This window comes from Eulemur rufifrons, chromosome 1 (genome assembly GCF_041146395.1).
Source record: "Eulemur rufifrons isolate Redbay chromosome 1, OSU_ERuf_1, whole genome shotgun sequence".
NCBI classification, from domain to species: domain Eukaryota; kingdom Metazoa; phylum Chordata; class Mammalia; order Primates; family Lemuridae; genus Eulemur; species Eulemur rufifrons.
The window spans coordinates 24,379,280-24,406,760 of record NC_090983.1 but is presented as its reverse complement, the minus strand read 5'-3'; the positions used below and the strand labels follow the sequence as shown (position 1 = coordinate 24,406,760).

At 33.2% G+C, this 27,481-nt stretch overlaps 1 protein-coding gene across 2 annotated transcripts in view; it reads right to left on the bottom strand.

Annotated features, from left to right (window-relative positions):
• The window catches only part of KANSL1L (KAT8 regulatory NSL complex subunit 1 like), a 115,377-nt gene that overhangs the window by 71,210 nt on the left and 16,686 nt on the right, over positions 1-27,481 (bottom strand). For both annotated transcript variants that reach the window (XM_069467619.1, XM_069467629.1), the window contains exons 2-4: positions 19,653-19,794; positions 5,487-5,684; positions 1,619-1,740 (exon numbers count right to left, since the gene is read on the bottom strand). In XM_069467619.1, coding sequence (XP_069323720.1) covers positions 1,619-1,740; positions 5,487-5,684; positions 19,653-19,794 — 462 coding nt within the window. The remainder of the gene's footprint in view (positions 1-1,618; positions 1,741-5,486; positions 5,685-19,652; positions 19,795-27,481) is intronic.

Here is a 27,481-nt window from a genome sequence, read left to right as displayed (position 1 = left end):
TCTTTACTTTCAAACTGAATCATCAATGATAAAAGGAATGAATATAAAGTCAGTAAAAAAAGAAGCAAAACTAATAGAACCGTTACCATAATAAAACAATGAATAAATGACCCAGCACCAATAAAACTGTAAAAGTATTAAAACGAAACTTTCAAAATAACCAATTAGAAATAAAAATCAAATAACAGCATTTTTTTTTTTTTTTTTGTCAGGGTCACCCAGGCTGGAGTGCAGCGGTATGATCTCAGCTCGCTGCAGCCTCAAACTCATGGGCTCCAGTGATCCTCCTGCCTCAACTTCTGGAGCAGCTGGGACTACAGGCGTGAGCCACCACACCCCACAGCATTTTTATTTTAAAACTTGGTTTATATCCACTAATCTCACAAAGAATGTGATGGCTACTTAGCATTAAGTTTCACCATGGTATAAAATTTCCTTTTATGCTATATTACAAAGATTTTTTTAAAAAAAATAATACAATTATTCATATAAATATTTCCCAATACAAAATTATACTTAGTCCTCTATGGTAATTAAAGAAAAGAAACCAACATTATAATTTTATCTGAAAAAAAATTAGACAATGCACACATAAAATGATATTCTATTAGTATGTCTTCTAATTACATCTTCAGAAAGAAAAGTTCAAACAGAAAAGTAAGCAAAATAAAGTAAAACAAATGCTGTTTGGATTAATAAAATATATATTTTTGCTGATACATATAAGATAAATTGTTAATGATTATAAGAGTTATCTTATTAATTATACTAAGAAAAAATGTACCTTATAAAAGCTAAGGCCCAAAATGACTCATTAAAATTTAAGCTGGATAATTTATTTATACACACACACACACACACACACATACACACACATATACACACACATATACATATATGTATTTTTTTTTTTTTTTTTTTTTTTGTCAGAGAGAGAGTCTTGCTCAGTCACCCAGGCTGTAGTGTGGTGGTGCTAGCACAGCTCACTGTAACCTCGAACTCCTGGGCTCAAGCAATCTTCCTGCCTCAGGCTCCCCAGTAGCTAGGACTACAAGTGTGTAACATCACAGCTGGATAATTTATTTTTATTTTTTGTAAAGATCGAGTCTTGCTCTGTTGCCCAGGCTGGTCTTGAACTCCTGGCCTCAAGCAATCCTCCTGCTTCAGCCTCCCAGAGTGCTGGGATTATACATATGAGCTACCATGGGCCCTTACGCTGAATTTTATTGGTGATATCTACCAATCTTCTGTCCCCAAACTATATCTAAGGTCATTTTCTCTCAAAATGCATTGTAAGGACAGCATGGAGTTCAAGAATACAAAAGATACAAAATGGAAAGTATAGTAAATAAGGCAGCATTTCTATAGCAAATGTTATCACTGTTATTCTTTTTTAGAAACATTATTAAACATCCTGGAAAGATTTCTCCTTCATTTCTATGTTTATAGTTACTTTAATTATATAAGTTTGATATTATCTAAAAATTTACCCAGGGTCTATTGACTGTACTCTAGTACTCCTTAACATAGAAGGAAAAAAATAGTATAATACATAAAAGATCAAAACAAAATAATACAAAGCCAAATTTAGAAGCAAAACTATCCCATTGATACCTACCTCCTGGAAATGCCATTAGCCAGACATTTTTGGCTACAGGATTTGGAGGAGAGGGGTGATGAAGTTGGGGACAAGTTGAGAGGGGCAATCAAACTGTTGATGATCTCAGTCAACTGTGCACTCTGCAAGGAAACAGTCAACCTTTTACTACTGCTAAGCAAGAAATGTGAGTTAACTCTCAGGCTTATAGTACTTATTTAGTGTTTAACTTCTCATGAAACATGTAAATGTTTTTATTTCAGTACATATTTGAGCCTACAAAGATGATTTATACAACTGATTTTTCCACTTATTATAAACAAATCTACATTTTAAGTTCCCATCTTTTTCCATATCCTTTTTTATTATAGTTCCTTCATCTACCCATCTCATCATCTAAAACACTGGAACCCAGCTAATAGCATATATAATATTTTCCTTGAGGTAGCCAATTTAATAATTAAAAAATCATAGCTATAATGTATTAAGTGCCTACTATGTGCTAGGCACTATACCAGGCACCAAACATAGAGTATTTCTACTCTGTACAACTAACCCGCAAAGTAGATAATATTAGAGCTTCTGATATCACTATTATTATTACTATTTACAGATTAGTAAATTATAGCAAAGCAAGAAAGATTAAGTAGTTTGGGCAAGGGTTATAAAGTTGGTTATAAATGGAGGTAGGATTCAAATTCAGGTCTAAATCTAGCACTATACTGTTTCTCAATAGTTTTCCTAATTCAAAAATATCAGGGTTTTTTTGGCACTTAAGATTTCATTGACTGTTATCCCAAACTTAAATATATGCAATAAATATTAAATTATTGTCAAAACAATAATACATATAATAAAGTCCACATAAATGGAAATAGTACATTTCTACAAAAGAATGACAACTATTCTCATTATACATGTAATCCATGTTCATTGTAGAAAAACTAGAAAATATAGAGAAGTTTAAAAGATTAAAAGAAAGCCAACTGTAATCATGTTTCAAAGAAAAAAACATTGCCAATATTTTGGTATATATTTCTCCCTCTAGACTAAGTTTTCTGAGTATATGTGAGCATGAGTGTATGTATAACACACACACACTTTTAATTAAATCATGCCACAATAATTTCTAAAACCTAGTTTTCTCATTTAATATAGTGACTATCTTTTAAAAATATATATAGACCTATTTCGCCATTTTCACTGACTGCAAGATATTCTATTACAAAATAAAGGGGTATATGAAACAATTATTTTGAAACTTCATTTGTATAAAACTAATAACATGCTATTAGAAATAATGACTAAATATTATAGAATTAAGCCTGATATTTTATTCCTTCAAAAAGTCTTTCATGAGAAAGACCCTGAAATGTTTTCACCATTTATGTTCTTGAGAGATAATATGTACCTAATGACTTCATTTTAAAAATTATTACTCAGATTTTTTTAGATTAAAGCTAATTTTCAAGATTATCAATACAAACAGATTCTTTATCCATTTAGCTAGTGTTCCTCAGTTTAATTTTACAATTAAATTTATGAAGTATCTCATATTTTCTAGTGTGAAACACTGAAACTCCCTTCTCTTTGTTCCGTCTCCAAAAACATCTAAAATCTTTTAAGCCACTGGAGGTCGCTGGTCAGGTATTTTTGAATCATTGGCCCAGAAGGACACCATTACAACCCCTAGCTTTACCCTAATAAACCAGCCTACAGTGGCCCAGTAAAATCTCATATACCTTAGTCTACATGTAGAATAGGAAATTCACAGTAAAAATTCAAATAAAAGTAAAATTAAGAGAAGCATAATTTAACTCTGAAAACCAAAACCAATCAACTTTAAGTTAAAACACTTAACAAGGTTTCTAAAGTAAATATACCAGCAGTGAAATTTATTTTAAATCAACTAAAATACTAAAAATAAGATACTTTTCAATTTGTGAGCAAAATATATTCTCTGATAATGCAAGCATGTATTAATACTATGAATCAATAGGTTATTTTTTAAACATGTTATCAGCCTACAACTTAATAGTGTCTTTATATTTTAACTTCCAACTCCAACAAAACTACTTTAATCAAGTCAAAGGATTATCTGTGAACAGTTATGTATCAATAGATTATCTTAAGAAAACTCTGTGCAATAATGGGCTTGCCACCCTTACCACTTAACTCACTTCTAGACTGTCTTCCTCTACAAGTATCTGAAAACAACTTTTTTAGAAATTGGCCTATAAAAGTAGTATCACCACATCTCAAGAGCAAATGACCTATTTGTAGGCAATTTATTAATAACTTCTACAATGATTGCTGCTGCCCCTTTCTGCATCTTTCTCTTCTACTCTCCTTATGTCGAGCCTTTATTGCTGCTCTCACAACTCCTGTTCCTTCCCTACATTACCAAAGCCTCTGACACTCCCATCAGCAATGAGACCTAAAATGCTAACCAGGGCCAGCTTCACTGGTGTGCAACTTGTGCATAAGGCTGCACTCAGAATGGTCCTAGGCTTACTTAGTGCTCTGCTGTCACTGTCTTTAAATTCTTAATAATTGTTTTTAACAAAGGGCTCAGCAATTTCACTTTTCACTGGGCTCCACAAATTAGATAGTTCTTAAGTTATCTCAAGTCTAACCAAAAAAACTGGGTTTACCAAGGAGAAAGAAAATGGTACAAGAAACCTCTTTTGGAAATGGAAATCCCTCTAGAATTGTACTGTATGAAGAATTAGTTTAATCAGCTTATATTTTCCAATGAGTAGGTAGTGACCTATAGGTAAAGAAAGTAGACTTGACATAATAAGCAAATAAATTACCCTGCACTGTGAAACAACTAGGGTTAAACTGAAAGAGATTTGATCCTATGAGATGATGGGAGGGAAAAGAAGGAAGTGGGAATATGAGAACATAACAAACACTAATTTAAAACATCACTTATATAGTAAAGTACATTACAATTTAACATCAGATGATTACCAAATAACTTTCTGAATTACAAAATATTCATAAAGGTGTTTTGATTACATAGTCCAATTAAGGAAAACTCTCGGCAATTGTAATTTTAATAAATATGTAGTGGACAAAATTACATCATATTTTGATTTACCAGGAATAAGACAGTAACCTGTATTTAATTATTTCCTGGTATTTAAAAAAAATCCAGGAAAATTAGATGCAGGCAGGCATGAATCTTTATCATTTCCTAGAAGAACAATGTAATCATGCAGCTATGGTCAAGAATGGCTATGCTCCGACAGACTCAGCCTAGTCACAATAACAAACTCCTAGAAAGCTAGGTTTGTTCAAAAGCCACCATGATCTAAATAAAAATAAATTGTTTGATTTCAAAGGATAGATATAAGATAAATAGGCCAGAATAATTAAACTTGAGGAGTTATCCATAGTAGGATTTAGATACCAGGGAAGGCTTTGGAAGCAGAGTAATTGTTATAGGCTTCTTTGACTTTCCATTTACATAATCATTTTTTATGACGAAACCCATACTCTAATATTATCCTTTGCTAAAAACCCAATCAATAAACTAGTCAAACAACCATTCACATTTATTAGTTGTTACCATTGTTCTTTCCCCTTGAAAAAAGTCCAATGATAGGCAATTTTGTTAGAAAAAAGATTTTCCAACCCTGGTGTAAATGATTATCACCCTATGGCTATGTACCAATACTTTATATATTTATATAGTTTTAATTAATCAATATTATAATAAAGACCCATCATATGCCAAATATTTTAATTGCATTTAATGTCAAATGGTCAACTTCAATAACCCATATTCCAGGCAGACACACATATAATGATGTTTATTTGAACAGTTTATAAAACCAATGAAAAGTCATTTCATATCACTGACACCCTACTCTGACTTTACCTGTTTTTCTATGTTTCGAAGAAGTAAAGTAGGGCTGCTTGGTGACATTTCAAAATCTTGTTCTGGTAAAGGATCTTGACACTCTTGGGGAACCTGAGGATTCCCTGTAGTGTTTAACGAAGCTGCTTGGTCTGCAAATTGTATTTGTTTTTTCAAAATGTCTTTTGGAAGTTGACATTCTTCTAGGATCACTATCCCCTAGACAAACAGCAATGAGAGAGTTGAAATGAAAAATTGATTACTAAATCACCTTTGATGCTACAAGGCACTTGAAATTATGCTTATTATCCCTTGAAAATCAGAAAACATAAACTTGAAAGTCCAGTTTAATTCTGTAAAGAATTGGCTGATTGAAAATATGTACTAGTAAAATAACATGTATGGCTGATGTATTGGGCTTATAAAATATTGTCTTAACATATATGCAAGTTTTTTTCTAGTTGGTTTTAATTATTAGTATTAAAAGCAAGGCACATTTAAAATAAAATTAAAGGCTTATTATACTCAGAGTAGGGAGATTTCAGACTGAAATCCAGAATATTTCCTAATAGAATCTTCTAGTATTTTGGTCACCAGCATTTCTATTTGAGTTTTGTATTTCAGCACTCCCAATTTTATAAATTAAAATACCAAATTTACAAACATCCAGACAATAATCTAACTCTGTACTAACTCCTTTTAGAGTACCCTAAGGAGCCCTGCCCCTGTTGCTGCCAGCCAGCATCCACGGGCAGGAGTGCCTCACTGAGAAAAAGTACTATCTAGGCCAATCAAAGTTCCTGCTACCTACAGGGTAGCTGTGCTAGTAATAAAGACACAAGCTTTAAACTTTGATGGGATATTTTCTGAAATGTAAGGAACTGAGGGAATGTAATGTAAAGAATTAGTAGGGAACTAGTTGCCTCTGTAGTCCCTGCTTCCTACTCATATACATACTTATTTTTCAACTTGTTTGTTTAGCTTTCTCCTATATTCCTCAGCTTCCTCACTCCAACTGTTCTGAACCTTAGGTTCCTCAGAGGCAATGGAGACAGGAGAGAAAGGAAAAAAAGGAATGCAAAGACAGGATCTTAGTGGTTTCATAGTCAGTTCTCATCATAAAATTTCTTCCCTTTTTATCCCTTTCAACAGCCTTCCCCCCAAAAGAATATAGTAATATATATATATTTGCAAAATTCTAATAAACTCCTATAGGCTAATTGGAAAAGTATAAAACTCCTAATGTGGCTAAAATATTATATCCTTATAATGAAAAACAGATTAAAATATTAATATTAGCGTATATTATTTCAAGAATAGAACACATTAAATGACTGCTGTGGGCCAGCCTATATTGTATACAAGTCCTATTTATTAAATGGAAACTGCCTATAAATGATAGTGTGCTATACATAAGTTTTAGTTTATACTATATAATTTAGAGAATATGTAACTTTAGAGTGGGCATATTCAGTTGTCGTGTTAAACACATATTTTTGGTAAAAGTAGTAAATGCACTATTGTTTTTACATTTAAAATAGTGCTAGTTTGCTGACTTTTCCAAAGGGGATCCAATTGTTGATCTCAATGACTGTTTTCTTAGAATGTACAAATATTGTTGTCAAAAAATCTGAAGAAACATATTTAAAAGAAGTCTTGTTTCAGTTGATATTTTAAAAATTAAATTAGATATGATAGATACAGTGTCATCAATCTTTAAGGCTCCTGAAAGTATCCATTCAAAATTTCTATAAGTCTCCCACTAGGTTTTTCACAAGCAACTGCATGCAAACGAAACACAATTTTTTTACCATATCAATTTAATTGCAATTATCTTTGGTTTAATTACAGTTTATATTATGGGCCACTATGCTGTAGATTAGCTTGATTTCATAACCCATACTTATAATATTGCTTCTATGGAAAACTCTATTCTGAATTTCAAAGCTCAATTTCTAAACATTTTGAATACTACATTTTTATAAGTAGGCAGCCTGCTGTAGTTAGCTCAATAAAGAATATTTTTAAAATTCAATCAGGGAGACATTCATAGTCAACGTCATAATCTACTTTTTCCCTTAAACTATCACCTTGGAAAACTCTCAGAGTGTAATAAGAGTGGCCCATGATGATCCGCTATAGCCAAGAACAGAGGAAAGGGATAAAGACTAAATCCTTTGGGGACAGGGAGTTAGTTTCTATCCTTAAAAAATTAGTAAAAGAATAGTCAAATTGGCCAGGCGTGGTGGCTCACGCCTGTAATCCTAGCACTCTGGGAGGCCGCGGAGGCGGGCGGATTGTTTGAGCTCAGCAGTTCAAGACCAGCCTGAGCAAGAGCGAGACCCCGTCTCTACTAAAAATAGAAAGAAATTCTATGGACAGCTAAAAATATATATAGAAAAAGTAGCCGGGCATGGTGGCCCATGCCTGTAGGCCCAGCTACTTGGGAGGCTGAGACAGTAGGATCGCTTAAGCCCAGGAGTTTGAGGTTGCTGTGAGCTAGGCTGACACCACGGCACTCTAGCCTGGGCAACAAAGATACAATTTTTTTCCCTTTTTTAGCAACAATGAGTTACAACAGCTGAGATAACTGAAAACTCTAGCATGGGATAAAAACAAATCAACTGTTCCAGAGAAGACAACTGTTCCTATAATAACACTAGTGAGGTCTCTCACTCTAACCCTCAGGGTCTTCATAGAGAAACAATGTGTGAAAAAGTAAACAATTGCCTCAGCAACATCTTTATTATTCACCTAAAGTCACTAACTTTAAGCAAAAATTTAAATATAAAATTTAAAACACACAAAAGGTACAATTTAAAATGTAGAAGACCCTATTACAGGATAACAAAATAAACCCAAGAAGGAGACCATTTATATAGGATAGCCCAGTGTTCTCCCAAGAAAAAGTATTTTACTTTGAGAGTGAGAAGAATTTGTTGTCTTAGTGGAAAGCTGAAGTGGAAAAAAAGGAGAAATATGGGAATTTGTAATTTGTTGACAAAGCTAATTTAAGAACAACCAAAGGATGTTGCTAATAACTGCTATCTTCTATTCTCTAAAAATTTAAGCAAAATGATTCTTTAAGGGAACAAAGGGCCAGGTACACATCTAACCTGAATCAAGAAAAAAGCAAGTCCTTGTAAATTATTACTAAGAAGTTTATATGTCTTTCCTTAAAACAATTTATTCCAATAGACATTATATAAACATGAAATCAAATTTTTAAAAAAGTTTAAACAAACATGTAGTATTTCTTAGAATATACAGAATATGAAAATATCCTTTTCTCAAGTCAAAGGATTATGAATCAGATTGCCTAAATTAAAATGTAAAACTTAGTCATCAATTTAACTGGGAACCCACTTTCTTGGGAATTTCCAAGTTGTTTTAATATTTGATTCATTCTTAGAACTCTATTTGCCATTTTAAAAAATGTGTGTGATGTAATATCCTTTAAAGAAAACCATCAAAGAAGATAGATTACTGGTGATCTTGAAAGGACTGAGAAATCGCTACAGCTGAAGGCCCCTGTAAAGATAGTAGTGAACAATGAGAAAAAGTAATTACAGTAATTTAATATTAAACTTCCATCAGGAAACTATTCTTGAACATGGTTCCCTTAAATCTAAAAGACAGAACTCGTAAGCCTAAGGTTTTATGTCCATCCTACTACCCACCTTCCTACAGACGCCATCACTAATTCCTACAAGGCATTAAACAATATTCATCACTTCCTAACTTCTCCTGTTCTTCTACAACTCATATTTTCTGCTCCTTTTCTCTTAGCATCCCAAAATAGAAAACTTTCTGCTCCTTAGAATACCATACTACTTTGTCTATTATGAAACTGATGATGTTGTTTCTTGCAAACTCTTAAGGAATGCCTTTTTCTAGTTCCATTGGTTCATCAAGAAAATTACTATTTATTTTCCAAAGTCATACTGAGATGCCACCTCTTTCTCTTGACATTTTCTTTGATCCTCTTATCCTTAAGTATTCTCTCTATGCCATTTTTATATCTTATTAAAAACATGTATTACTGGATATATTATATTACATTGCAACCATTACATGTTTTATCTCCTTTACCAGAATATAAACTCACAATAGAGCCTAAAACTTATTAATCTTTTTTGATGTGTAGGCCCTAGGTGGGGCTAGGCTAACCACATGGTTTAAGGACTCTGGTCCTCCTTCCCTTCTCAGCTTTTTTTTTTCAGACCAATTCCTATCTGCCTTACAATATTATATTATCTACAGTATTACCATGGAGAATAAAATTTCCCACAAAAACAAAGTTACAAAGAGATATTCAGCAATTTTTACATTAAATAAGACTTCATGGGATTGCATGAGATCTTTTTATATTATTGCTTCTTTGGGACAATATACTTAGAGTTTCAGGTAGCCTATAATTTTCAGGAAACAATGTATTTTTAAGCAAGTGAGACATCATGCTAAAATTTCCCTGGGTTGGAATTAAAACAACATTTATTTCTGTAACATTTGCTCAATTTTTACCCCGATTAGACTGAAAGCGCTGAAGATGTACAAACCCTGTAAGTTTTATTTCATCACTGTATTTCCTAAACATATTGGGCACCTGACTGTGTGAAAAGAAAGAAGAGAAAAAGTAAAGGTAACAGGGAGGGAAAGGAGAAAATAAGGAAGGAAGGAACAAGGAATGAATTTTATTTAAAAATTGCTACAATATAATAACATAGCTTTAATAGTCATTTTCACTGAAATAATCTCAAATCTACATCTTCTCAGAGACCTCCCTTCTAAAATATCTCACATTTCAAACTCCTTCAGAACATATCAACAAAAATGCCCAAAAAACCTTGACAATCAATGTGTGAGAAAATTAATTTTTATCACATTTCCTATAAATCAAGCATTTTTCTCCTTTCTTGGAAATAGTAGATCAATAACTAAAAGGAGAGAAAGGCTGAAGTCAGAATAACTTTGGAAGTTATTGAAAACATAACTGCCGACCAATATTTTCCTATGCCTTTGTGTGTGCGTGTGTGTGTGTGTGTGTTTGTGTGTGTTGGGAGAGGCGAATTTTGGTAATTGTTACAAGTGTGATTTGAAAAAGCACCTCAAATGACATCCTTTGTTCTTCAAAAACCATACGTCCTAAGAGATCATAGTGCTCAAAATCCTGAGGTGGTCTTTGGGGATATATGGCTTTTGTCTCTATCCTCAAGTACAATCTCTCTGGTAATTCTCTGTTCTCTCTAGGTATTTCTCTGATATTTACCTCCAGAGTTAGCATTATACGTTACTCTGTTCTAATGTTTATTATATGCTAGAACTGCTAGCAAGCATTTCCCTGGTATACTTTTTCTTCATTAGTCTATCATGCATATAGTTATCATGACAGGTACTATTAAAAATAAAAATGTATGTTCTTTACTGCGATATAGTTCTAGAGAAGTTCTCTAAATAGAATCTGATCAATTTACTCTTGAACCAAGCATTCAAGTCCATCTCCAGGACTTTTCCTTAATCAGAAGTCCCACAGCACTATACCCGTACTTTTCTCATTACACTCATTTTCTCCCTTATATTAGTTAATATATTAACAATTACCAAAATTTACAAATACATTTATCACAAAGGAAAGTTCTATAACTTATTTTAATATTTCTGGCTTTTGGCAAGGTACTCTCTTTCTCTGTTCCTTTTATCCTTATCTGTAAAAGGACACAATATCTACCAATTACAGTTGTTTTGAGTATTAAATGAAATAATTCATATAAATTGCTTGCAACAATTCTTCATGTATTTTAAGCACCACATTATAGTTTATTGTCATTATGTCATCATCATCATCAAGAGTAATATTAGGACCTATGTACAATATCGAACATAATAGTTTGTCTGATGGATGCTAGATAAATGAGAGGTAGAGACAAAGAGAAAGACCGAAAGAGACAGTGAAAGACTGAATGATTTCCTCTTAAGACTGTGAATAAGAAAAGGATTTTTCACTTACCATTTCGATTAAGCATTGCACTAAAGTTCTTAGCCTATGCCAAGAAGGCATTAAAAAAAAATAAAAGGCCTACAGAAGACACAGATGGTATTTCTTATTCACAGAGGACATAGTCATGAATATAGAAAACTCTAAGAAACCTATAAAAAAGTTACTATTACTGGAACAAACAAGTGAGTTTAGAAAGATCATAGGATACATGGTGAATACATAGAAATCAACTGTATTTTAAAGTCTAGTAATGAAGACTGAGAACATAAATTTTTTAAAAAAAACTATTGTTAGTAATAGTACCCCAAAACAAGAAATGCATAGGGAAAATTTAACAAAATATGTAAAAAATCTATACACTATACACTGAAGACTATAAAACATTTCTGAGAAAAATGAAACATCTAAATAAATGGAGAGATAATCCCTGTTTACTTATTCAAAGACACCACATTGTTAAGATGTCAATTCTCCCTAAATGTATCTATATACTCAATGCAATCTCAAACAAAATCCTGGAAGAAAATTTTGCATACACTAACAAGCTAATACTAAAATTTACATGGAAATGAAAAGACCTGATCACTAAAACAATTTTGAAAAAGAAGAACAAAATTGGAAGGCTCACTCTACCCAATTTCAAGGCTCATTATAAAGCTTCAGATGAAGATAGTGTGATTTTTGGCATACAGGAAGAGATAGAGAGATTTTAAAAATCAATGAAAAAGAACAGAAAGTTTAAAAGTAAACTCACCATATATATGGCCAATTGATTTTTTACAAAGATAAGGTAATACAAAGGAGCATTGATGGTATTTTCAGGAAATGGTGCTGAAATACCTCGATATCTATTTGGAAAATCAATCAGGAATTCATCCACTGGAGTGAAATTTGACCCTCTTAACTCACAACATACATTAAAATTAAGTCAAAATGAATCATGGACCTATAAATAAAAGCTAAAAATTTAAAGACACTTATAGATAAAACAAAGGAAAAATCTTTATTACCTTTGGGTAGGCAAAGATTCTCAGATAGAACATGAAAAGCATAAGCAATAAAACAAAGTATCTGATAAATTGGGCTTCATCAAAATTAAAACCAAACAGAGAAATTCAGGAGCTAAAAATACAATAACTGAAATTAGGCAGAAGAAAGATCAATGAACTTGAAGACAAGACAATGGAAATTATCAAGTCTGAGGAACAGAAAGAAAAAAGGTTGAAGAAAAGTGAACATGTGGAATACCATCAAGTGGCCCAACATAAACATATGGGAGTTCCAGAACAAAAAGAGAGAGAGGCAGAGAGACTATTTGAAGAAATAATGGGCAAAAATTTCCCAAATGTGATAAAATACATGAATGTAAACATAACCACACAGAGACACATAATCAAACTATCCAATGACAGAAACAAAGAGAGAATCTTAAAAGCAGCAAGAGAGAAACACATACAAAAGATCTTCCATAATATTATCAGTAACTTCTTATGAGAAACTTTGGAGGCCAGAAATCAGTGGGCCAATATATTTAAAACACTAAAAGAAAAACAAGAAACCAAAAAGACCGTCAACCAAGAATCCTACATTTGGCAAAACTGTCCTTCAAAAGTGAAGAAGAAATCAAGACATTCTCAGATAAATGAAAGCTGAGGGAGTTAGTTACCACTAGACCTGTACTGCAAGAAATGCTTAAGGAAGTCCTGCAAAGTGAATCAACGAAAGGACACTAGATAGTAACTTGAAGCTATATGAAAAAATAAAAATTGCAATAAAGGTAGATACATGGGCAATTATAAAAGATGGTATTATTTTAAGAATGGGTTGTAACTCTATTTTTTGTTTTCTAAATGATTTAAGAGGCTAACATACTTTTTAAAAAATTATTAGTCTAAAAGTTAGTCTTGTCATACACTGGTTTGTAATGCCACATTTTTCTACATAAGAGACTAACATATTCCTGTTTGTTTGTTTTTTTAGAGATGGGGTCTCTCCCTGTTGCCCAGGCTGGAGCGCAATGGCACGATTATAGTTATTGCAGCCTGGAACTCCTGGGCTCAGATGATCCTCCTGCCTCAACCTTCTAAGCAGCTGGGACTACAGGTACGTGTTACAATGCCTGGCTAATTTTTTAAAAATTTTTTTAAAGATGAGGACTCACTATGTTGCCCAGGCTGATCTCAAACCGCTGACCTCAAGTTATCCTCCCACCTCAGCCTCCCAAGCAGCTGAGATTACAGGCATAAGCCACCACACTTGGCAGAGACTAATATACTTAAAATAATTATTATTTTATCTTTTGGGACACATAAAGTATAAGGATGTAATTTTGTGACACAAACAACAAAAAGAGGTGGAAAAAAAGCTGTAAAGGACCAGAGTTTTGTGAATTATAATTCAAATTAGAATGTTACAACTTTGTAATGTTAAATGTAATCTTCCTGGTAACCACAAAGAAAATAGCTATAGAATATATACAGAAGGAAATGACAAATAAATTTAAACATTTCACTAGCAAAAAATCAACTAAGCACAAAAGAAGACAGTAATACAGGAAATGAGTAACAAAAAATGATAAGGGGATAGACATAGTGGCTCACACCTGTAATCTCAGCATTTTGGGAAGCTGAGGTGGGAGGAACTCTTGAGTCCAGGAGTTTGAGACCAGCCTGGCAACACAGCAAGACCCTGTCTCTCCAAAATATAAAAAAAATTATCTGGTGTGATGGCATGCACCTGTAGTTCCAGCTACTCTGGAGGCTGAGGCAGGAGGATCACCAGAGCCCAGGCATTTCAGGTTGTAGCAAGCTGTGATCATGACACTACACTCCACACTGGGTGACAGAGTGAGATTCTGGCTTTAAGCAAAAAAAAACTATAGACATATAGAAAACAAATAACAGGCCGGGCGCGGTGGCTCACGCCTGTAATCCTAGCACTCTGGGAGGCCGAGGCGGGTGGATCGCTCAAGGTCAGGAGTTCGAGACCAGCCTGAGCAAGAGCGAGACCCCGTCTCTACTAAAAATAGAAAGAAATGATATGGACAACTAAAAATATATAGAAAAATTAGAAAATAGAAAAATTAGCCGGGCATAGTGGCGCATGCCTGTAGTCCCAGCTACTCGGGAGGCTGAGGCAGGAGGATCGCTTGAGCCCAGGAGTTTGAGGTTGCTGTGAGCTAGGCTGACGCCACGGCACTCACTCTAGCCTGGGCAACAAAGTGAGACTCTGTCTCAAAAAAAAAAAAAAAAAAAAAGAAAACAAATAACAATATGACAGAAGTAAGTCTATCCTTATCAGTAATTACTTTAAATATAAATAGGTTAAACTCTCCAATCAAAAGACAGAAATTAGAATGGATAAAAATACATGATCCAATTCTATGCTGTCTATAAGAGACTCATTTTAAATCCAATGACACAAATAAGTTGAAAGTGAAAGGATGGAAAAGATAGTCCATGTAAATAGTAATCAAAAGAGAGCAGGGGTCGTGATACTAATATCAGACAAAAGAGATTTTAAATCAAAAAAGTCTACAAGAGACAAAGAAGGACATTATATATTAATAAAAGGTTAAATACAGCAAGAAGATATAACAATTATAAACATACACACACCTAATAACAGATCATTAAAATACATGAAGCAAAAACTGATAGAACTGAAAGGAGAAATCAACAGTTCTACAATAATAGATGGATACTTACATAACCCACTCTTAATAATGGACAGAACAACTAGATGGAAGATAAGTAAAGAAACAGAGGACGTAACACAATAAACCAACTGGATTTGACAGAAATATACAGAACATTCTGCCCAACAATCATCAAATACAAATTCTTTTCAAGTGTACATAGAACATTTTCCAGGAAAGACCATGTTAGGCCATAGATTAAATCTCAAATCTCAAGAGATGTAAAAAGAAAGTATCATAAAAAGTATCTTCTCTAACCACAATGGAATGAAGTCAGAAATCAAAAACTGGAAAATTGACAGTTTTGTGGAAATTAAACAACACACTTTTAAACAACCAATTGATCAAAGAAGAAATCACAAAGAATATTATAAAATACTTAGAAATGAGTGAAAATGAAATACAACATGCCAGAACTTATGGAATGCAGTGAAAAAGTGCTAAGGGGGAAATTTATAGCTATAAACACATTAAAAAAAAAAAGACCTCAAATTAACAATGTAATATTATAAATTAAGGAACTTAAAAAAAAAACAATCTAAATCAAAAGCTAGCAGAAGAAAGGGAATAATAAAGATTTGAGTGGCAATAAACAAAAACAAGGACAGAAAAACAATAGAGAAAATCATTGAAACTAAAAGTTGGTTCTTTGAAAAGGTCAACAAAATTGACAAACTTTTAAGTAAATGAACTAAGAAAATAAAGAGAGAAGACTCAAATCACTAAAATCAGAAATGAAACTGGGAATGTTATTGCTGATTCTAAAGAAATTAAAAATGATTACAAGAGAGTACTATGAACAAGAGTACACCAATAAATCAGATAATATGAATGAAATGGACAGATTCCTAGAAACACAAACCTTACCAAGCTTAAATCACAAAGAAATAGAAAATTTGAATAGATCTATAACTATTAAGGAGATTAAATCAGTAGTCAAAATCTCCTGACAAAGAAAAGACCTAGACCTGATGGCTTCACTGCTGAATTCTACCAAACATTTAAAAAAAAATTTTTAGAGACAGGGTCTCACTCTGTTCCCTACGGTGAAGTGCAGTGGCATGATCATACTTCACTATAACCTTAAACTCCTGGGCTCAAGCAATTCTCCAACCTCAGGATCCCGAGCAGGTGGGACTACAGGTATGCACCACCATGCCAGACTAATTTTTTTATTTTTTTGTAAAAACCAGGTCTCACTATGTTGCCCAGACTGGTCTTGAATTCTTGGTCACACGAAATCTTCTTGCCTTGGCCTCTCAAAGCACTGAGATTATGGGCATGAGCCACTATGCCTGGCCTTCAAACATTTAGTGAAAAACAAAAGCCAATCCTTCTCAAATTTATCCAAAAATATGAAGGGGAGGGAACATTTCTTAACTCGTTCTATGAGCCCAGAATTACCCTTGATGCCAAAGCCAGGCAAAGACACTACAAGAAAACAAACTACAGATCAATATCCCTTAGACACATTGATGCAGAAAGCCTCAAACAAAAACTAGCTAACAAATTCAGCAGCACATTAACAGGATTAAAAACCAGGACCACATGGGATTTATTGCTGGAATGCAAGGATGCTTCAACATGTAAAAATCAATCACATTAACAGAATGAAGGGAGAAAAAAAACAACCACATGATTATATCAATGGATGCAGAAAAAGCATTTGAAAAACTCCAACACCTTTTCATGATAAAAACACTCAACAAACTAGCAATAGAAGAAAACTACCTCAACAGAATCAAAGCCACATATGAAAAATTCACAGTGAAAATATCACACTCAATGGATAAAGATTGAAAGTTTTTCTCCTCTAAGATCTGAAACAAGGTAAGGATGCCTGCTTTCACCACTTCTATTCAACACAGGACTAGATGTTCTAAACAAAGCAATTAGGCAAGAAAAGGAATAAATGGCATCCCAACATAAAGGAAGAAATAAAATTATCTCTATTTACAGTGGATATAATCTGACACATTAAAAACCCTAAAGATTCCACCAAAAACTGTTAGAATTAATAAATGAATTCACCAAAGTAGTAGGATAGAAAGTCAACACACAAAAGTCAGTTGCATTTCTGTATACTAACATGAACAATTCCAAAAGAAAGTTCTAAAAAAATTTCCATTTATAATAGCATCAAAAAGATTAAATATTTAAGGATAAATATAATAAATACTTAACCAAATAGGTGAAAGACTGGTACAAACTATAAAACATTGCTGAAATAAATTAAAGAAGATAAAGATAAATAGAAACACATCCCACATTCATGGATTGGAAGACTTAATATTGCTAAAATGTCAATACTACCCAAAGCAATCTACAGATTCAATGCAATCCCTATCAAAATCTCAATGTCTCTTTTTATAGAAATAGAAATACCCACCCTAAAATTCATATGTACTCCCATGGGACCCCAAATAGCCAATACAATCTTGAAAAATAAAGCTGGGAGACTTATGCTTCTTGATTTCAAAAATCACTAAAAAGCTACAATAATCAAAAGAGTGTGGTACTGGCATAAGACAGATATATAGATCAATGGAATAGAATAAAGAATCCAGGCCAGGTGTGGTGGCTCATGCCTGTAATCCTAGCACTCTGGGAGGCCGAGGCAGGTGGATTGTTTGAGCTCAGGAGTTCAAGACCAGCCTGAGCAAGAGTGAGACCCTGTCTCTACTACAAATAGAAATAAATTAGCCAAACAACTAAAAATAGAAAAAAATTAGCTGGGTATGGTGGCGTGTGCCTGTAGTCCCAGCTACCTGGGAGGCTGAGGCAGGAGGATCACTTCAGCCTAGGAGTTTGAGGTTGCTGTGAGCTAGGCTGACACCATGGCACTTTGGCCCAGGCAAGAGAGTGAGACTCTGTCTAAAAAAAAAGAAAAAGAAAGAAAGAGAATAAAGAACCCAGAAATTAAACCCTCACATAAATGGTCAAATGATTTTTGCCAAAGGTGTCAAAACCATTTGGTGGGGAAAGAACATAGTCTCTTCAACCTGTGATCCTGGGAAAACTGAATATTTAGATGCAAATAAATGAAATTATACCCTTACCTAACACCACATACAAAAATTAACTCCAAATGGATCAAAGACACCAATGTTAAAACTAAAAGTATAAAAATCTTAGAAGAAAACATACAGTAAAAGTTTCATGGCATTAGATTTGGCAATGATTCCCTGGATATGACATCAAAGGCATAGGTAACAAAAAAAAAAAATTGGACTTCAAAAAAATTTTTAAAATTTGAGCACCAAAAGATAAAAAGGCAATCCACTGAATGGGAGAAAATATTTGCAAATTATATATCTAATAGGTGATTAATATCCAGAATATTTAGAGAACTCCTAAACTCAACAAGAAAAAATCAAACAACCAAATTCAAAACTGGGCAAAAAACTTGAACAGATATTTCACCAAAAAAAATACATAAATGGCCAATAAGCACATGAAAAGATGCTCAATATCACTAATCATTAGGAAAATGCAAATCAAACTATAATGAGATACCAGCTCACATCCATTAAGATGTCTACCATAAAAAACAAAAGCCTAAATATAAATGTTGGTGAGAATTTGGAGAAACTAGAAATTTCTCCCACTGTTGATGGGATTGTAAACCGGTATAGCCACTGTGGAAAACACAAAAAATTAAAAATAAGAGTTTTCATATGAACTAGCAATTCCATTTCTGGATATATACCCAAAAGAATTAAAAACAGGGTCTCAAAGAGATATTTTTATATCCATGTTTATAGCATAATCACAATAGCTAAAACATGGAAGCAACCCAAGTGTCCATCAGTGGGTGAATGAATAAGCAAAATGTTGTATTGTTGTACATATTATGAAATATCATTCAGCCTTAAAAAGAAAAGACATTCTAATATATGGTACAATATGGGTGAAAGTTGAGAACATTATGCTAAGTGAAATAAATGAGTCACAAAAATACAAATACTGTTATGATTCCAACTTATATGCAGTACTTAGGATGGTCAAAATCACAGATACAGAAATAGTTGCCAGGAGTTAGGGAGAAGGGGAAATGGACAGTTATTATTTAAGGGATATAGTACTTCAGTTTTAAAAGATGAAAAGAATTGTGGAGTTGGATGGTGATGGATGCATAATGTTATGAATATACTTGTTAACACTGAACTGTAGACTCAAAAATTGTTAACATGGTAAATTTTATAGTATATGTATTTTATCATAATAAAAAATTTGGAAAAAAATGTATATTATTTCTATTAACTGGAATCCAATAAGGAAGTTCTGAATTTCTCAAAAAGTATGATAAAATGATCTTGGTTAAATACAAAGGCATTACAAAGATAGCTTCAATTTATAGCAATATATCAAAAATCTTAACATAAACTAAGTACATTTTTATAAAACCTACTAACAATTATTTTGGGTGATGAAATGAGAAGGAACTAAAACAGTAACAATTTTTATCAAAAACAGAAGAACACAACAATACCTTGGAGGCACGAATCTGCCTGTGAATATCTGTTAGTTGTTGGATTTTGTATTCAAGCTCTGAAATCTGGGCTTGAAGCCAAGTCCATCGGCTGCCAACTCTTGCTCTGTCTACAAGCCACTTCCATTCAGTACTACAGTTACTGTGAACAAGACAAACACTGTTAGTCTAAGCACAAAGGCAATCAAGTTTTCACAGAGACTGCTTAATAACTTCCTTGACTCCTATCATAAAATCCAAATTCTTTACAAAACATCTAATTATATGAAGGGAGAATGGCAGATTGATTTCTTATAAGGAAAAAAAAAAGATTTAATTTCCTTACCTTTCCAGCCCATAAATACCCATTTTTATTCAGTATTACACATCATGTAGTAAGATAATCCCTCTGCTACTTAGTACTTTATTAATGCTTAAGAGCTTAAATAGGGATGGGCCAGCAAAGAAAAGGAAACATGAATAACGATACTAACACCATGTAAATAAACACTGTTAAATGAAATTTTTATATGTAAGTAGGTGTCAATATTGGACAAGCCGTTTGAACTGTACTAGATCTAAATCCATGTAACAAACTTTAGTGTACTCAAATTCACTATATGTAATTTTCATTTGCTAAAACAGGAATCATTATTAGCTAATTAAATATTTAAAATCAATTTAGGGAAATTATCAAAAATTATTAAAAATATGAATGTTCTGCTACATTTCAAATAAACATACAAATATATAGGTGTTGAGATGTTTATTAAGATAAAGAACATCTTAGAAACCTGATTCCTAGGATTCACAAACCAGAGATCACAAAGAATTTATATAAACCCTTGTATGCATATTTGAAAATAAGGATTAAATCCTCCTAGTTTCTCTATCATGTGGCAAAGCACTGCTCTAATACATAATTTGTAAGATTACAAATTAATTACTTGATGAAAATATTTCAACAATTCCAACTAGAAAAAAATTATTTGAGATTACAGGTGGTGTGTAGGTGTGTGTGTGTGTGTGTGTGTGTGTGTGAGAGAGAAAGAGAGAGAGAATTAATTAGGAGATACAGATTGCCAAGGGAAAATATGACAGAAATTGAAGGTATAACTGAAGCACAACAACTACTTAATTACAAAACATATAAATGTCATAAAAAAGTATCTAAAAATGCATTTATTGCCAAAACCTATAGAATGTACAACATCAAGAGTGAACCCTAATGTAAATTATGGACTTTGGGTGACAATGATGTGTTAACGTAGGTTCATCAATTGTAACAAATGCACCACTTTGGTGTGCCATATTGTTAATAGAGAAGGTTGTACATTTGTGGGGACAAGAGGTATATGGTAACTCTCTGTACTTTCCACTCAATTTTGCTGTGAACCTAAAACTTCTCTAAAAAATAAAGTTTATTGGCCGGGCGCGGTGGCTCACGCCTGTAATCCTAGCACTCTGGGAGCCCGAGGTGGGTGGATCGTTTGAGCTCAGGAGTTCAACACCAGCCTGAGCAAGAGCGAGACTCTGCCTCTACTAAAAATAGAAAGAAATTATATGGACAGCTAAAAATATATATAGAAAGATTAGCCAGGTATGGTGGCAAATGCCTGTAGTCCCAGCTACTCAGGAGGCTGAGGCAGGAGGATTGCTTGAGCCCAGGAGTTTGAGGTTGCTGTGAGCTAAGCTGACACCATGGGACTCACTCTAGCCTGGGCAACAGAGTGAGACTCCGTCTCAAAAAAATAAAATTTATTAATTTTTAGACATGTATTTAACTACAATGGAATATCTTTCATGCAACATTAGCCAGAGGAAACATTTATTCTAAGAGATCATTTGCTGTCAGATAAACAGAATGCAATTGTTATAACTTTGCTATAGAGAATTTATTCTTTATAATAGGATTTTACATTTATCAATGTTTCCAAAAGGATATTTTAAAAAAATATTCTGATTTCATACATTGTGACTGAAGATAAAATATAAAGTAGGATTTCTATTGGTATTATTTATTATTTACAGTCATTGTGATTTTGTAAATTTGCCATTTCTAAAAAAATCACATTTTTATAACTACTGACAAAAGAACACTAGTGTATTCAAAATACACTAGCATGGATAATATTTAGTAACACTAAATGCCAATCATGAAATTAGAAAGGAAGGCAAGGGCCATAATATGCAGTAACTTGCACAGGTGAGGATAAAGTGTTTGGACTTTAATTCAACATGGAAACTACTGGCAAGGCAGTAACAAAAAATTTTTTCCAAGCACTTTGGCTACTAAGTAGAGAATGCACCATGGTGGGATATGAGAGAAAATAAGGAAACCAATTAAAATGTAACTATAATAATCTGGGTATGGTACAAATAGTCTCCAAATATTTCATGTGCTGCCCTACATTTCCCAGCCTCATTTGCACTTAGGTTGGAGCCATGTGACTAATTTTCACCAGTGAGCTGTGAGGAAAAGTGACATTGTCATTTCCAGTTCACCTGAGGACCTTCAAAGCCACTAGTGCAGGTACTATGGTTATAAGACTGAAGAGGATCATAGTCCAAACCACACTGGACTTTATGTAAACCATAGTAGACCTCCGCTATGTTAAACCACTAAGATTAGAAGACTAATTTGTGACTTTATATATAGCCTATTCTGACTAAAATATCAAATATGAAAATAGCTTAGGCTGGGAAGTGGAGGGGAAATAAAGAAGGTATGTAACTAAGAGGATGGATTTAAGGTACATTTTAAAGCTTATAGGACTTGCAGAAATATGATGTGGAAGTAAGCAAACAGAAAACAAAGATGATCTTACACATTCTTTAAGCTCCAGTTGGAAAATTTCCCTATAACATGCAGTCTGGCTTGGCTATCAAACTGATGATTAGCTAATGGTCAAATATAATAGAGAAAAAAGAAAATTTTGATAGAGCTCATATTATTGTACTTTTGATAAAAATATTCTGATACTGAAATTAGGATTACAAAAATCATTTTTATACTCATATACTACATAAAATTATACTAACATAGAAAAATACTAATACCAGATTAAATTTAAGTAAACTAAACCATACTTTCTAATATGTGAAATAAATTTTCTGTTAAGGATAACTTATTCTACATTTTAAGTGAATAAAATCTGTTTGCTATGCTTAAAAGTGGTAAGCAGGCCGGGCGCGGTGGCTCACGCCTGTAATCCTAGCACTCTGGGAGGCCAAGGCGGGTGGATCGCTCAAGGTCAGGAGTTCGAGACCAGCCTGAGCAAGAGCGAGACCCGTCTCTACTAAAAAATAGAAAGAAATTATATGGACAACTAAAAACATATATATAGAAAAATTAGCCGGGCATAGTGGCGCATGCCTGTAGTCCTAGCTACTCGGGAGGCTGAGGCAGGAGGATTGCTTGAGCCCAGGAGTTTGAGGTTGCTGTGAGCTAGGCTGACGCCACGGCACTCACTCTAGCCTGGGCAACAAAGTGAGACTCTGTCTCAAAAAAAAAAAAAAAAAAAAGTGGTAAGCAAACCTTCTCATCAAAAATGTTCCCTTGCTTGAAAACATGTTTTTCTCAAAAATAATTATGGTTGTAACATGTTACAGATAAACATACAGGCAACTTGCTCAAAGGAGATTAACACCTGTTGTATCCTAAAGTCAAAACATGTTTTATGTAAATAACTTACCTAATCAATGATGCAAATGGTTTACATAACTTACAGTGTAACCAATCAGAACATAGCTTATGCAACAGCAAACCCTTAGGAATGTGAGGCATACTCAGTGACCAGACTTTCCAAGTGGCATAGAAGACTGGTCTGCCAGACCACTAAGAATACAGCCTCCCATCTCTCTGGACTGTGTTAAACTGCTCATAGACTACCACATGCTGAACATAAGGTGGGGCTCCTCCCTCTAATAAAGATCAGGGCAAAGACATCTGTGAGTGGAGCCCACCTGGACCAGTGGTCCCCAACCTTTTTGGCACCAGAGACCAGTTTCACAGAAGACAATTTTTCCACAGCTGGGGTTGGGAGGGAAGGGCTGTAAATACAGATGAAGCTTCACTACCTCACCTGCCACTCACCTCCTGCTGTGTGGCCAGGTTCCTAACAGGCCACGGACCAGTAAAATTTCTCTTGGTACCAACTACTTGTTGACATAATGACCCAACTCTGCCACTGTAGCACAAAAGCAGCTATAGATGATACATAAATGAATGAGTATGGCTGTGTTCTGATAAAACTTTATTTAGAAAAACAGGCAGTGGGCCAGATTTGTTCCTTGGGCTGCAGTTTTCCAACTCCTGTTGTAGAGCACCTTTTCATATGCTTCTTATGCTTCCCAAGGGATTACAACTTTTTTTGATGATGTGCCTATTCAAATATTTTGCCCATATTTAATTGGATTACCTTATTATTGATACATGTCCTGTATCAGATGATATCTTTTAGATATCTATTTGTCCCAGTTTATAGCGTGCCTTTCTCTTCGTAATGGTGTATTCAGAGAAGTAAATTATTCTAATTTTGATGAAGCCAAATTTATCAAATTTTCTTTTTATGGTTAGCTCTTTCTGAATACTAAGAAATCTTTGCCTAACACAAAGTCGTGAAGATTTTCTCATGCTTCTAAAATTTCAAGAAGTTTTAGAGTTTTGGCGTTTAGATCTATGATCTAATTCAAGTTAGTTTGTGTGTACGGTGTGAGGTATGGATCCAGATTCCTTATTTCCTATAGAAAATCCAGTTTCTGAACCATTTCTTGAAAAGATTCTATTATCCTTTAACAAATAGATCTACCTATTATAGTAGAAAAACACTATAATAGATATAAGACTGTCTCTGAATACTGTATTTGTTGCCTATACACGTACAAATACAACCCCCACCCATTTGGATAGCTATCTATTATCTATGTCAACACATTATATAAATACCATACTACTATTATAGTTCAGAGTAATTCTTGAAATCCAGTAGTGTAAATTCTCCATTGCTGTTCTTTCTTGTTTGGAACATTCTACATTTGAGAATAAGCCTGTCAATCTCTACCCCAAATCAGAAGAAAACAAAACAAAAAAACTACTAGCATTTTCATTAGGATTGCATTAAATCTACAGATCTTTGGTGGACAGGTGACATCTTAACAATACTGAGTCTTCCAATCAATGTATATAGTATATATCTGTGTATTTACATACTGTTAATTTCTCTTGGCTATGTTTTGTACACTTTTTAAAATTTACCTTTATGTATTTTAATTTATAAATGCTAGAATATAAAAATATACTTGATTTTTGTATTTTGACCTTATATACTGTGACCCTGGATAAATTCACTTGTGAGCTTTAGTAGCTTCCTTATAGACCATAGGATTTTCAATGTATATTGTCATGTCAACTGCAAATAAAGAAATTTTGACTTCTTTATCATCTAGATGTCTTTCATTATTATTCTTACCTTTTTGCACTGATTAGGAAGGAATTCTAGTATGTTATTTATAAGTCATGTGAGTGGAATCCTTACCTTCTTCCTGATATTGCAAAGAAAGCATCCAGTCTTTCTCATTAAATAAATTGTTAGCTATAGATTTCTTGAAAATGTCCTTCACCAGACTGAAAAAGTTTCCATCTATTCCTGGTTTGTTGTCAGTTTTTATCATAAGCGGATTTGAATTTCATCCTTTTTTTTTTTTTTTTGTATCTATGGATATATTGTTTCGTTTTTTTCTTTAATTTTTGAATATTACAACAGCCTTGTCTCCTGGTATAAATTCATTTCGTCATGATGTATTTTTATATTTTGCTGGACTCTACTTGCTATTTCATTAAGGATTTTTTTTTTTTTTTTTGTATCGACAGTCAAAGAAGATATGGATCTGCTGTTTTCTTGTAATATCTTTGCCTGGTTTTGGAATAAAGCTAATGCTGGCCTCATAAAATGAGCTGAGAAATATTCCTTCCTCTATTTTCTGAAGTTTATGTAGGATTAGAATTATGTATTCCTTAAGTTTCAATAAAATTAATCAGTGAAGCCATCTGAACCTGGAGTTGCCTAGTGGGAAGATTTTAAAGTATTCAATTTTTCTAATTGATACAGGTTTTTCAGGTTTTATATTTCTCTTGTGTCTTTCAAGCAATTAGCCTACTTAGTCTAAATTGTTGAATTCATTGGCATGTAGGTATTCAGGATAGAGTTACTCCTTGGTATCCACAGGGGATTGGTTCCAGGATCCAATCCCCCCCAACCCCACAAAATACCAAAATCAGCAGATGTGCAAGTTCCTTATATAAAATGGTGTAGTAGTTGAAAATAAGCTACACACATTCTTCTGTATACTTTAAATCATCTCTAGATTACTCATAATACCTAATACAATGGGTTATGTAAATAGTTGTTCTGTATTTTTTATTTGTATCATTTCTTACTATATTATTATTTTTTATTGTTTTTCCTCAAATATTTTGATTACATTGGCTTAATCTGTGGATACAGAACCTGTGGATACAGAGGATTAACTGTATTCCCTGACTATCTATTAATGTCTAGAACATTTATAGTGATGCTTTTCTTTCCTGCTATTAGTAATTTTCTTCCTGATCAATATAGCTACAAGTTTATAATTTTCTCCATTGCTTTTATGCTTTATAATTTCAATGCTTTATCATTTTTTCTTCCTACTTGCTTGGGTTTAATTTGCTATTGTTTTTATATCTCCTTAAAGTGGGACATTTAGACCATAGACGTTACATCATTCTTCTTTTCCAATATAAGCACTTACAGGCATAAATTTTCCTAATAACACTGCTTCAGTAATTAAGGAGCTACATCCTACAAATTTTGACATGCTGTATTTTAACACCATTCAGTTCAAACATTTTATAATTTCTCTTGTGATTTCTACTTGATCCATGAGTTATTTAGAAATGTGTGGTTCAGTTTCTACAAATTTTAGACACACATATTTACTGTTTCTTACCATTTCTTCTTTTCTTTGAGTAGATCTGATTTTTTGCCCAGTATGTTTTCCTTCAGCCTGAAGATCATCTTTTAAAATTTCTTTAGTGCGTGTATACTGACAACTTTTCTCTGTCTCTGCTTATTTGGAAATGCAATTTTGTCTTGTTTTTAAAAATATTTAACTGAGCAGAGAATTTTAGGTTGACTTTTTTTTCCTCCTTCAGCACTGTAAATATATCATTCCATTTTTTTTTCTGGCTTACATAACTTCTGGTGAGAAGTCAGCAGTGATTTTGTTGTTGTTGTTAACCATTTCTTTTGAATGTCTATTCTACTGTTAAGCTGAAGAAGTAGTTTTCATTTCAGAAACTGTTATTTTTCACTTCTGAAAGTTCAATAGTTCTTTATGATTATCTTAAATTCCTCTCATTATGTTCATGTTTTCCTTTTAAGTCCTTGAGCATATTCACAATAGATATTTCAATATTTTTGCTGATTATTTTCATCATCTCTGTCATTTCCAGGTCTGTTTCTACTGATTATTTTTCCTCTGCTTCTTTGCATGTTTAATACTTGGACACATATATTAATATATAAGTATAGAAACAAATGTCTAGTAGCTGATTTTATATAAATACATATACTATAGGTATAGGAATATTATATTGTTGAATGTGTGGGTTTTGTGGTCTTCCTTTAAAGAGTGATAAGTTTTGTTTTGGCAGGTTATTAAATTATTTGCTGTTCAACTTCATCAATTTTAGCTTACTTTCAAGCTTTGTTAGAGTAGGTATAGAGTAGCCGTTACACTTAGGTGGTCATTAAATAAGGGATGGTGGATGGTCTAAAGAAAATAACTAGTAAATTAACAAGTCTGTA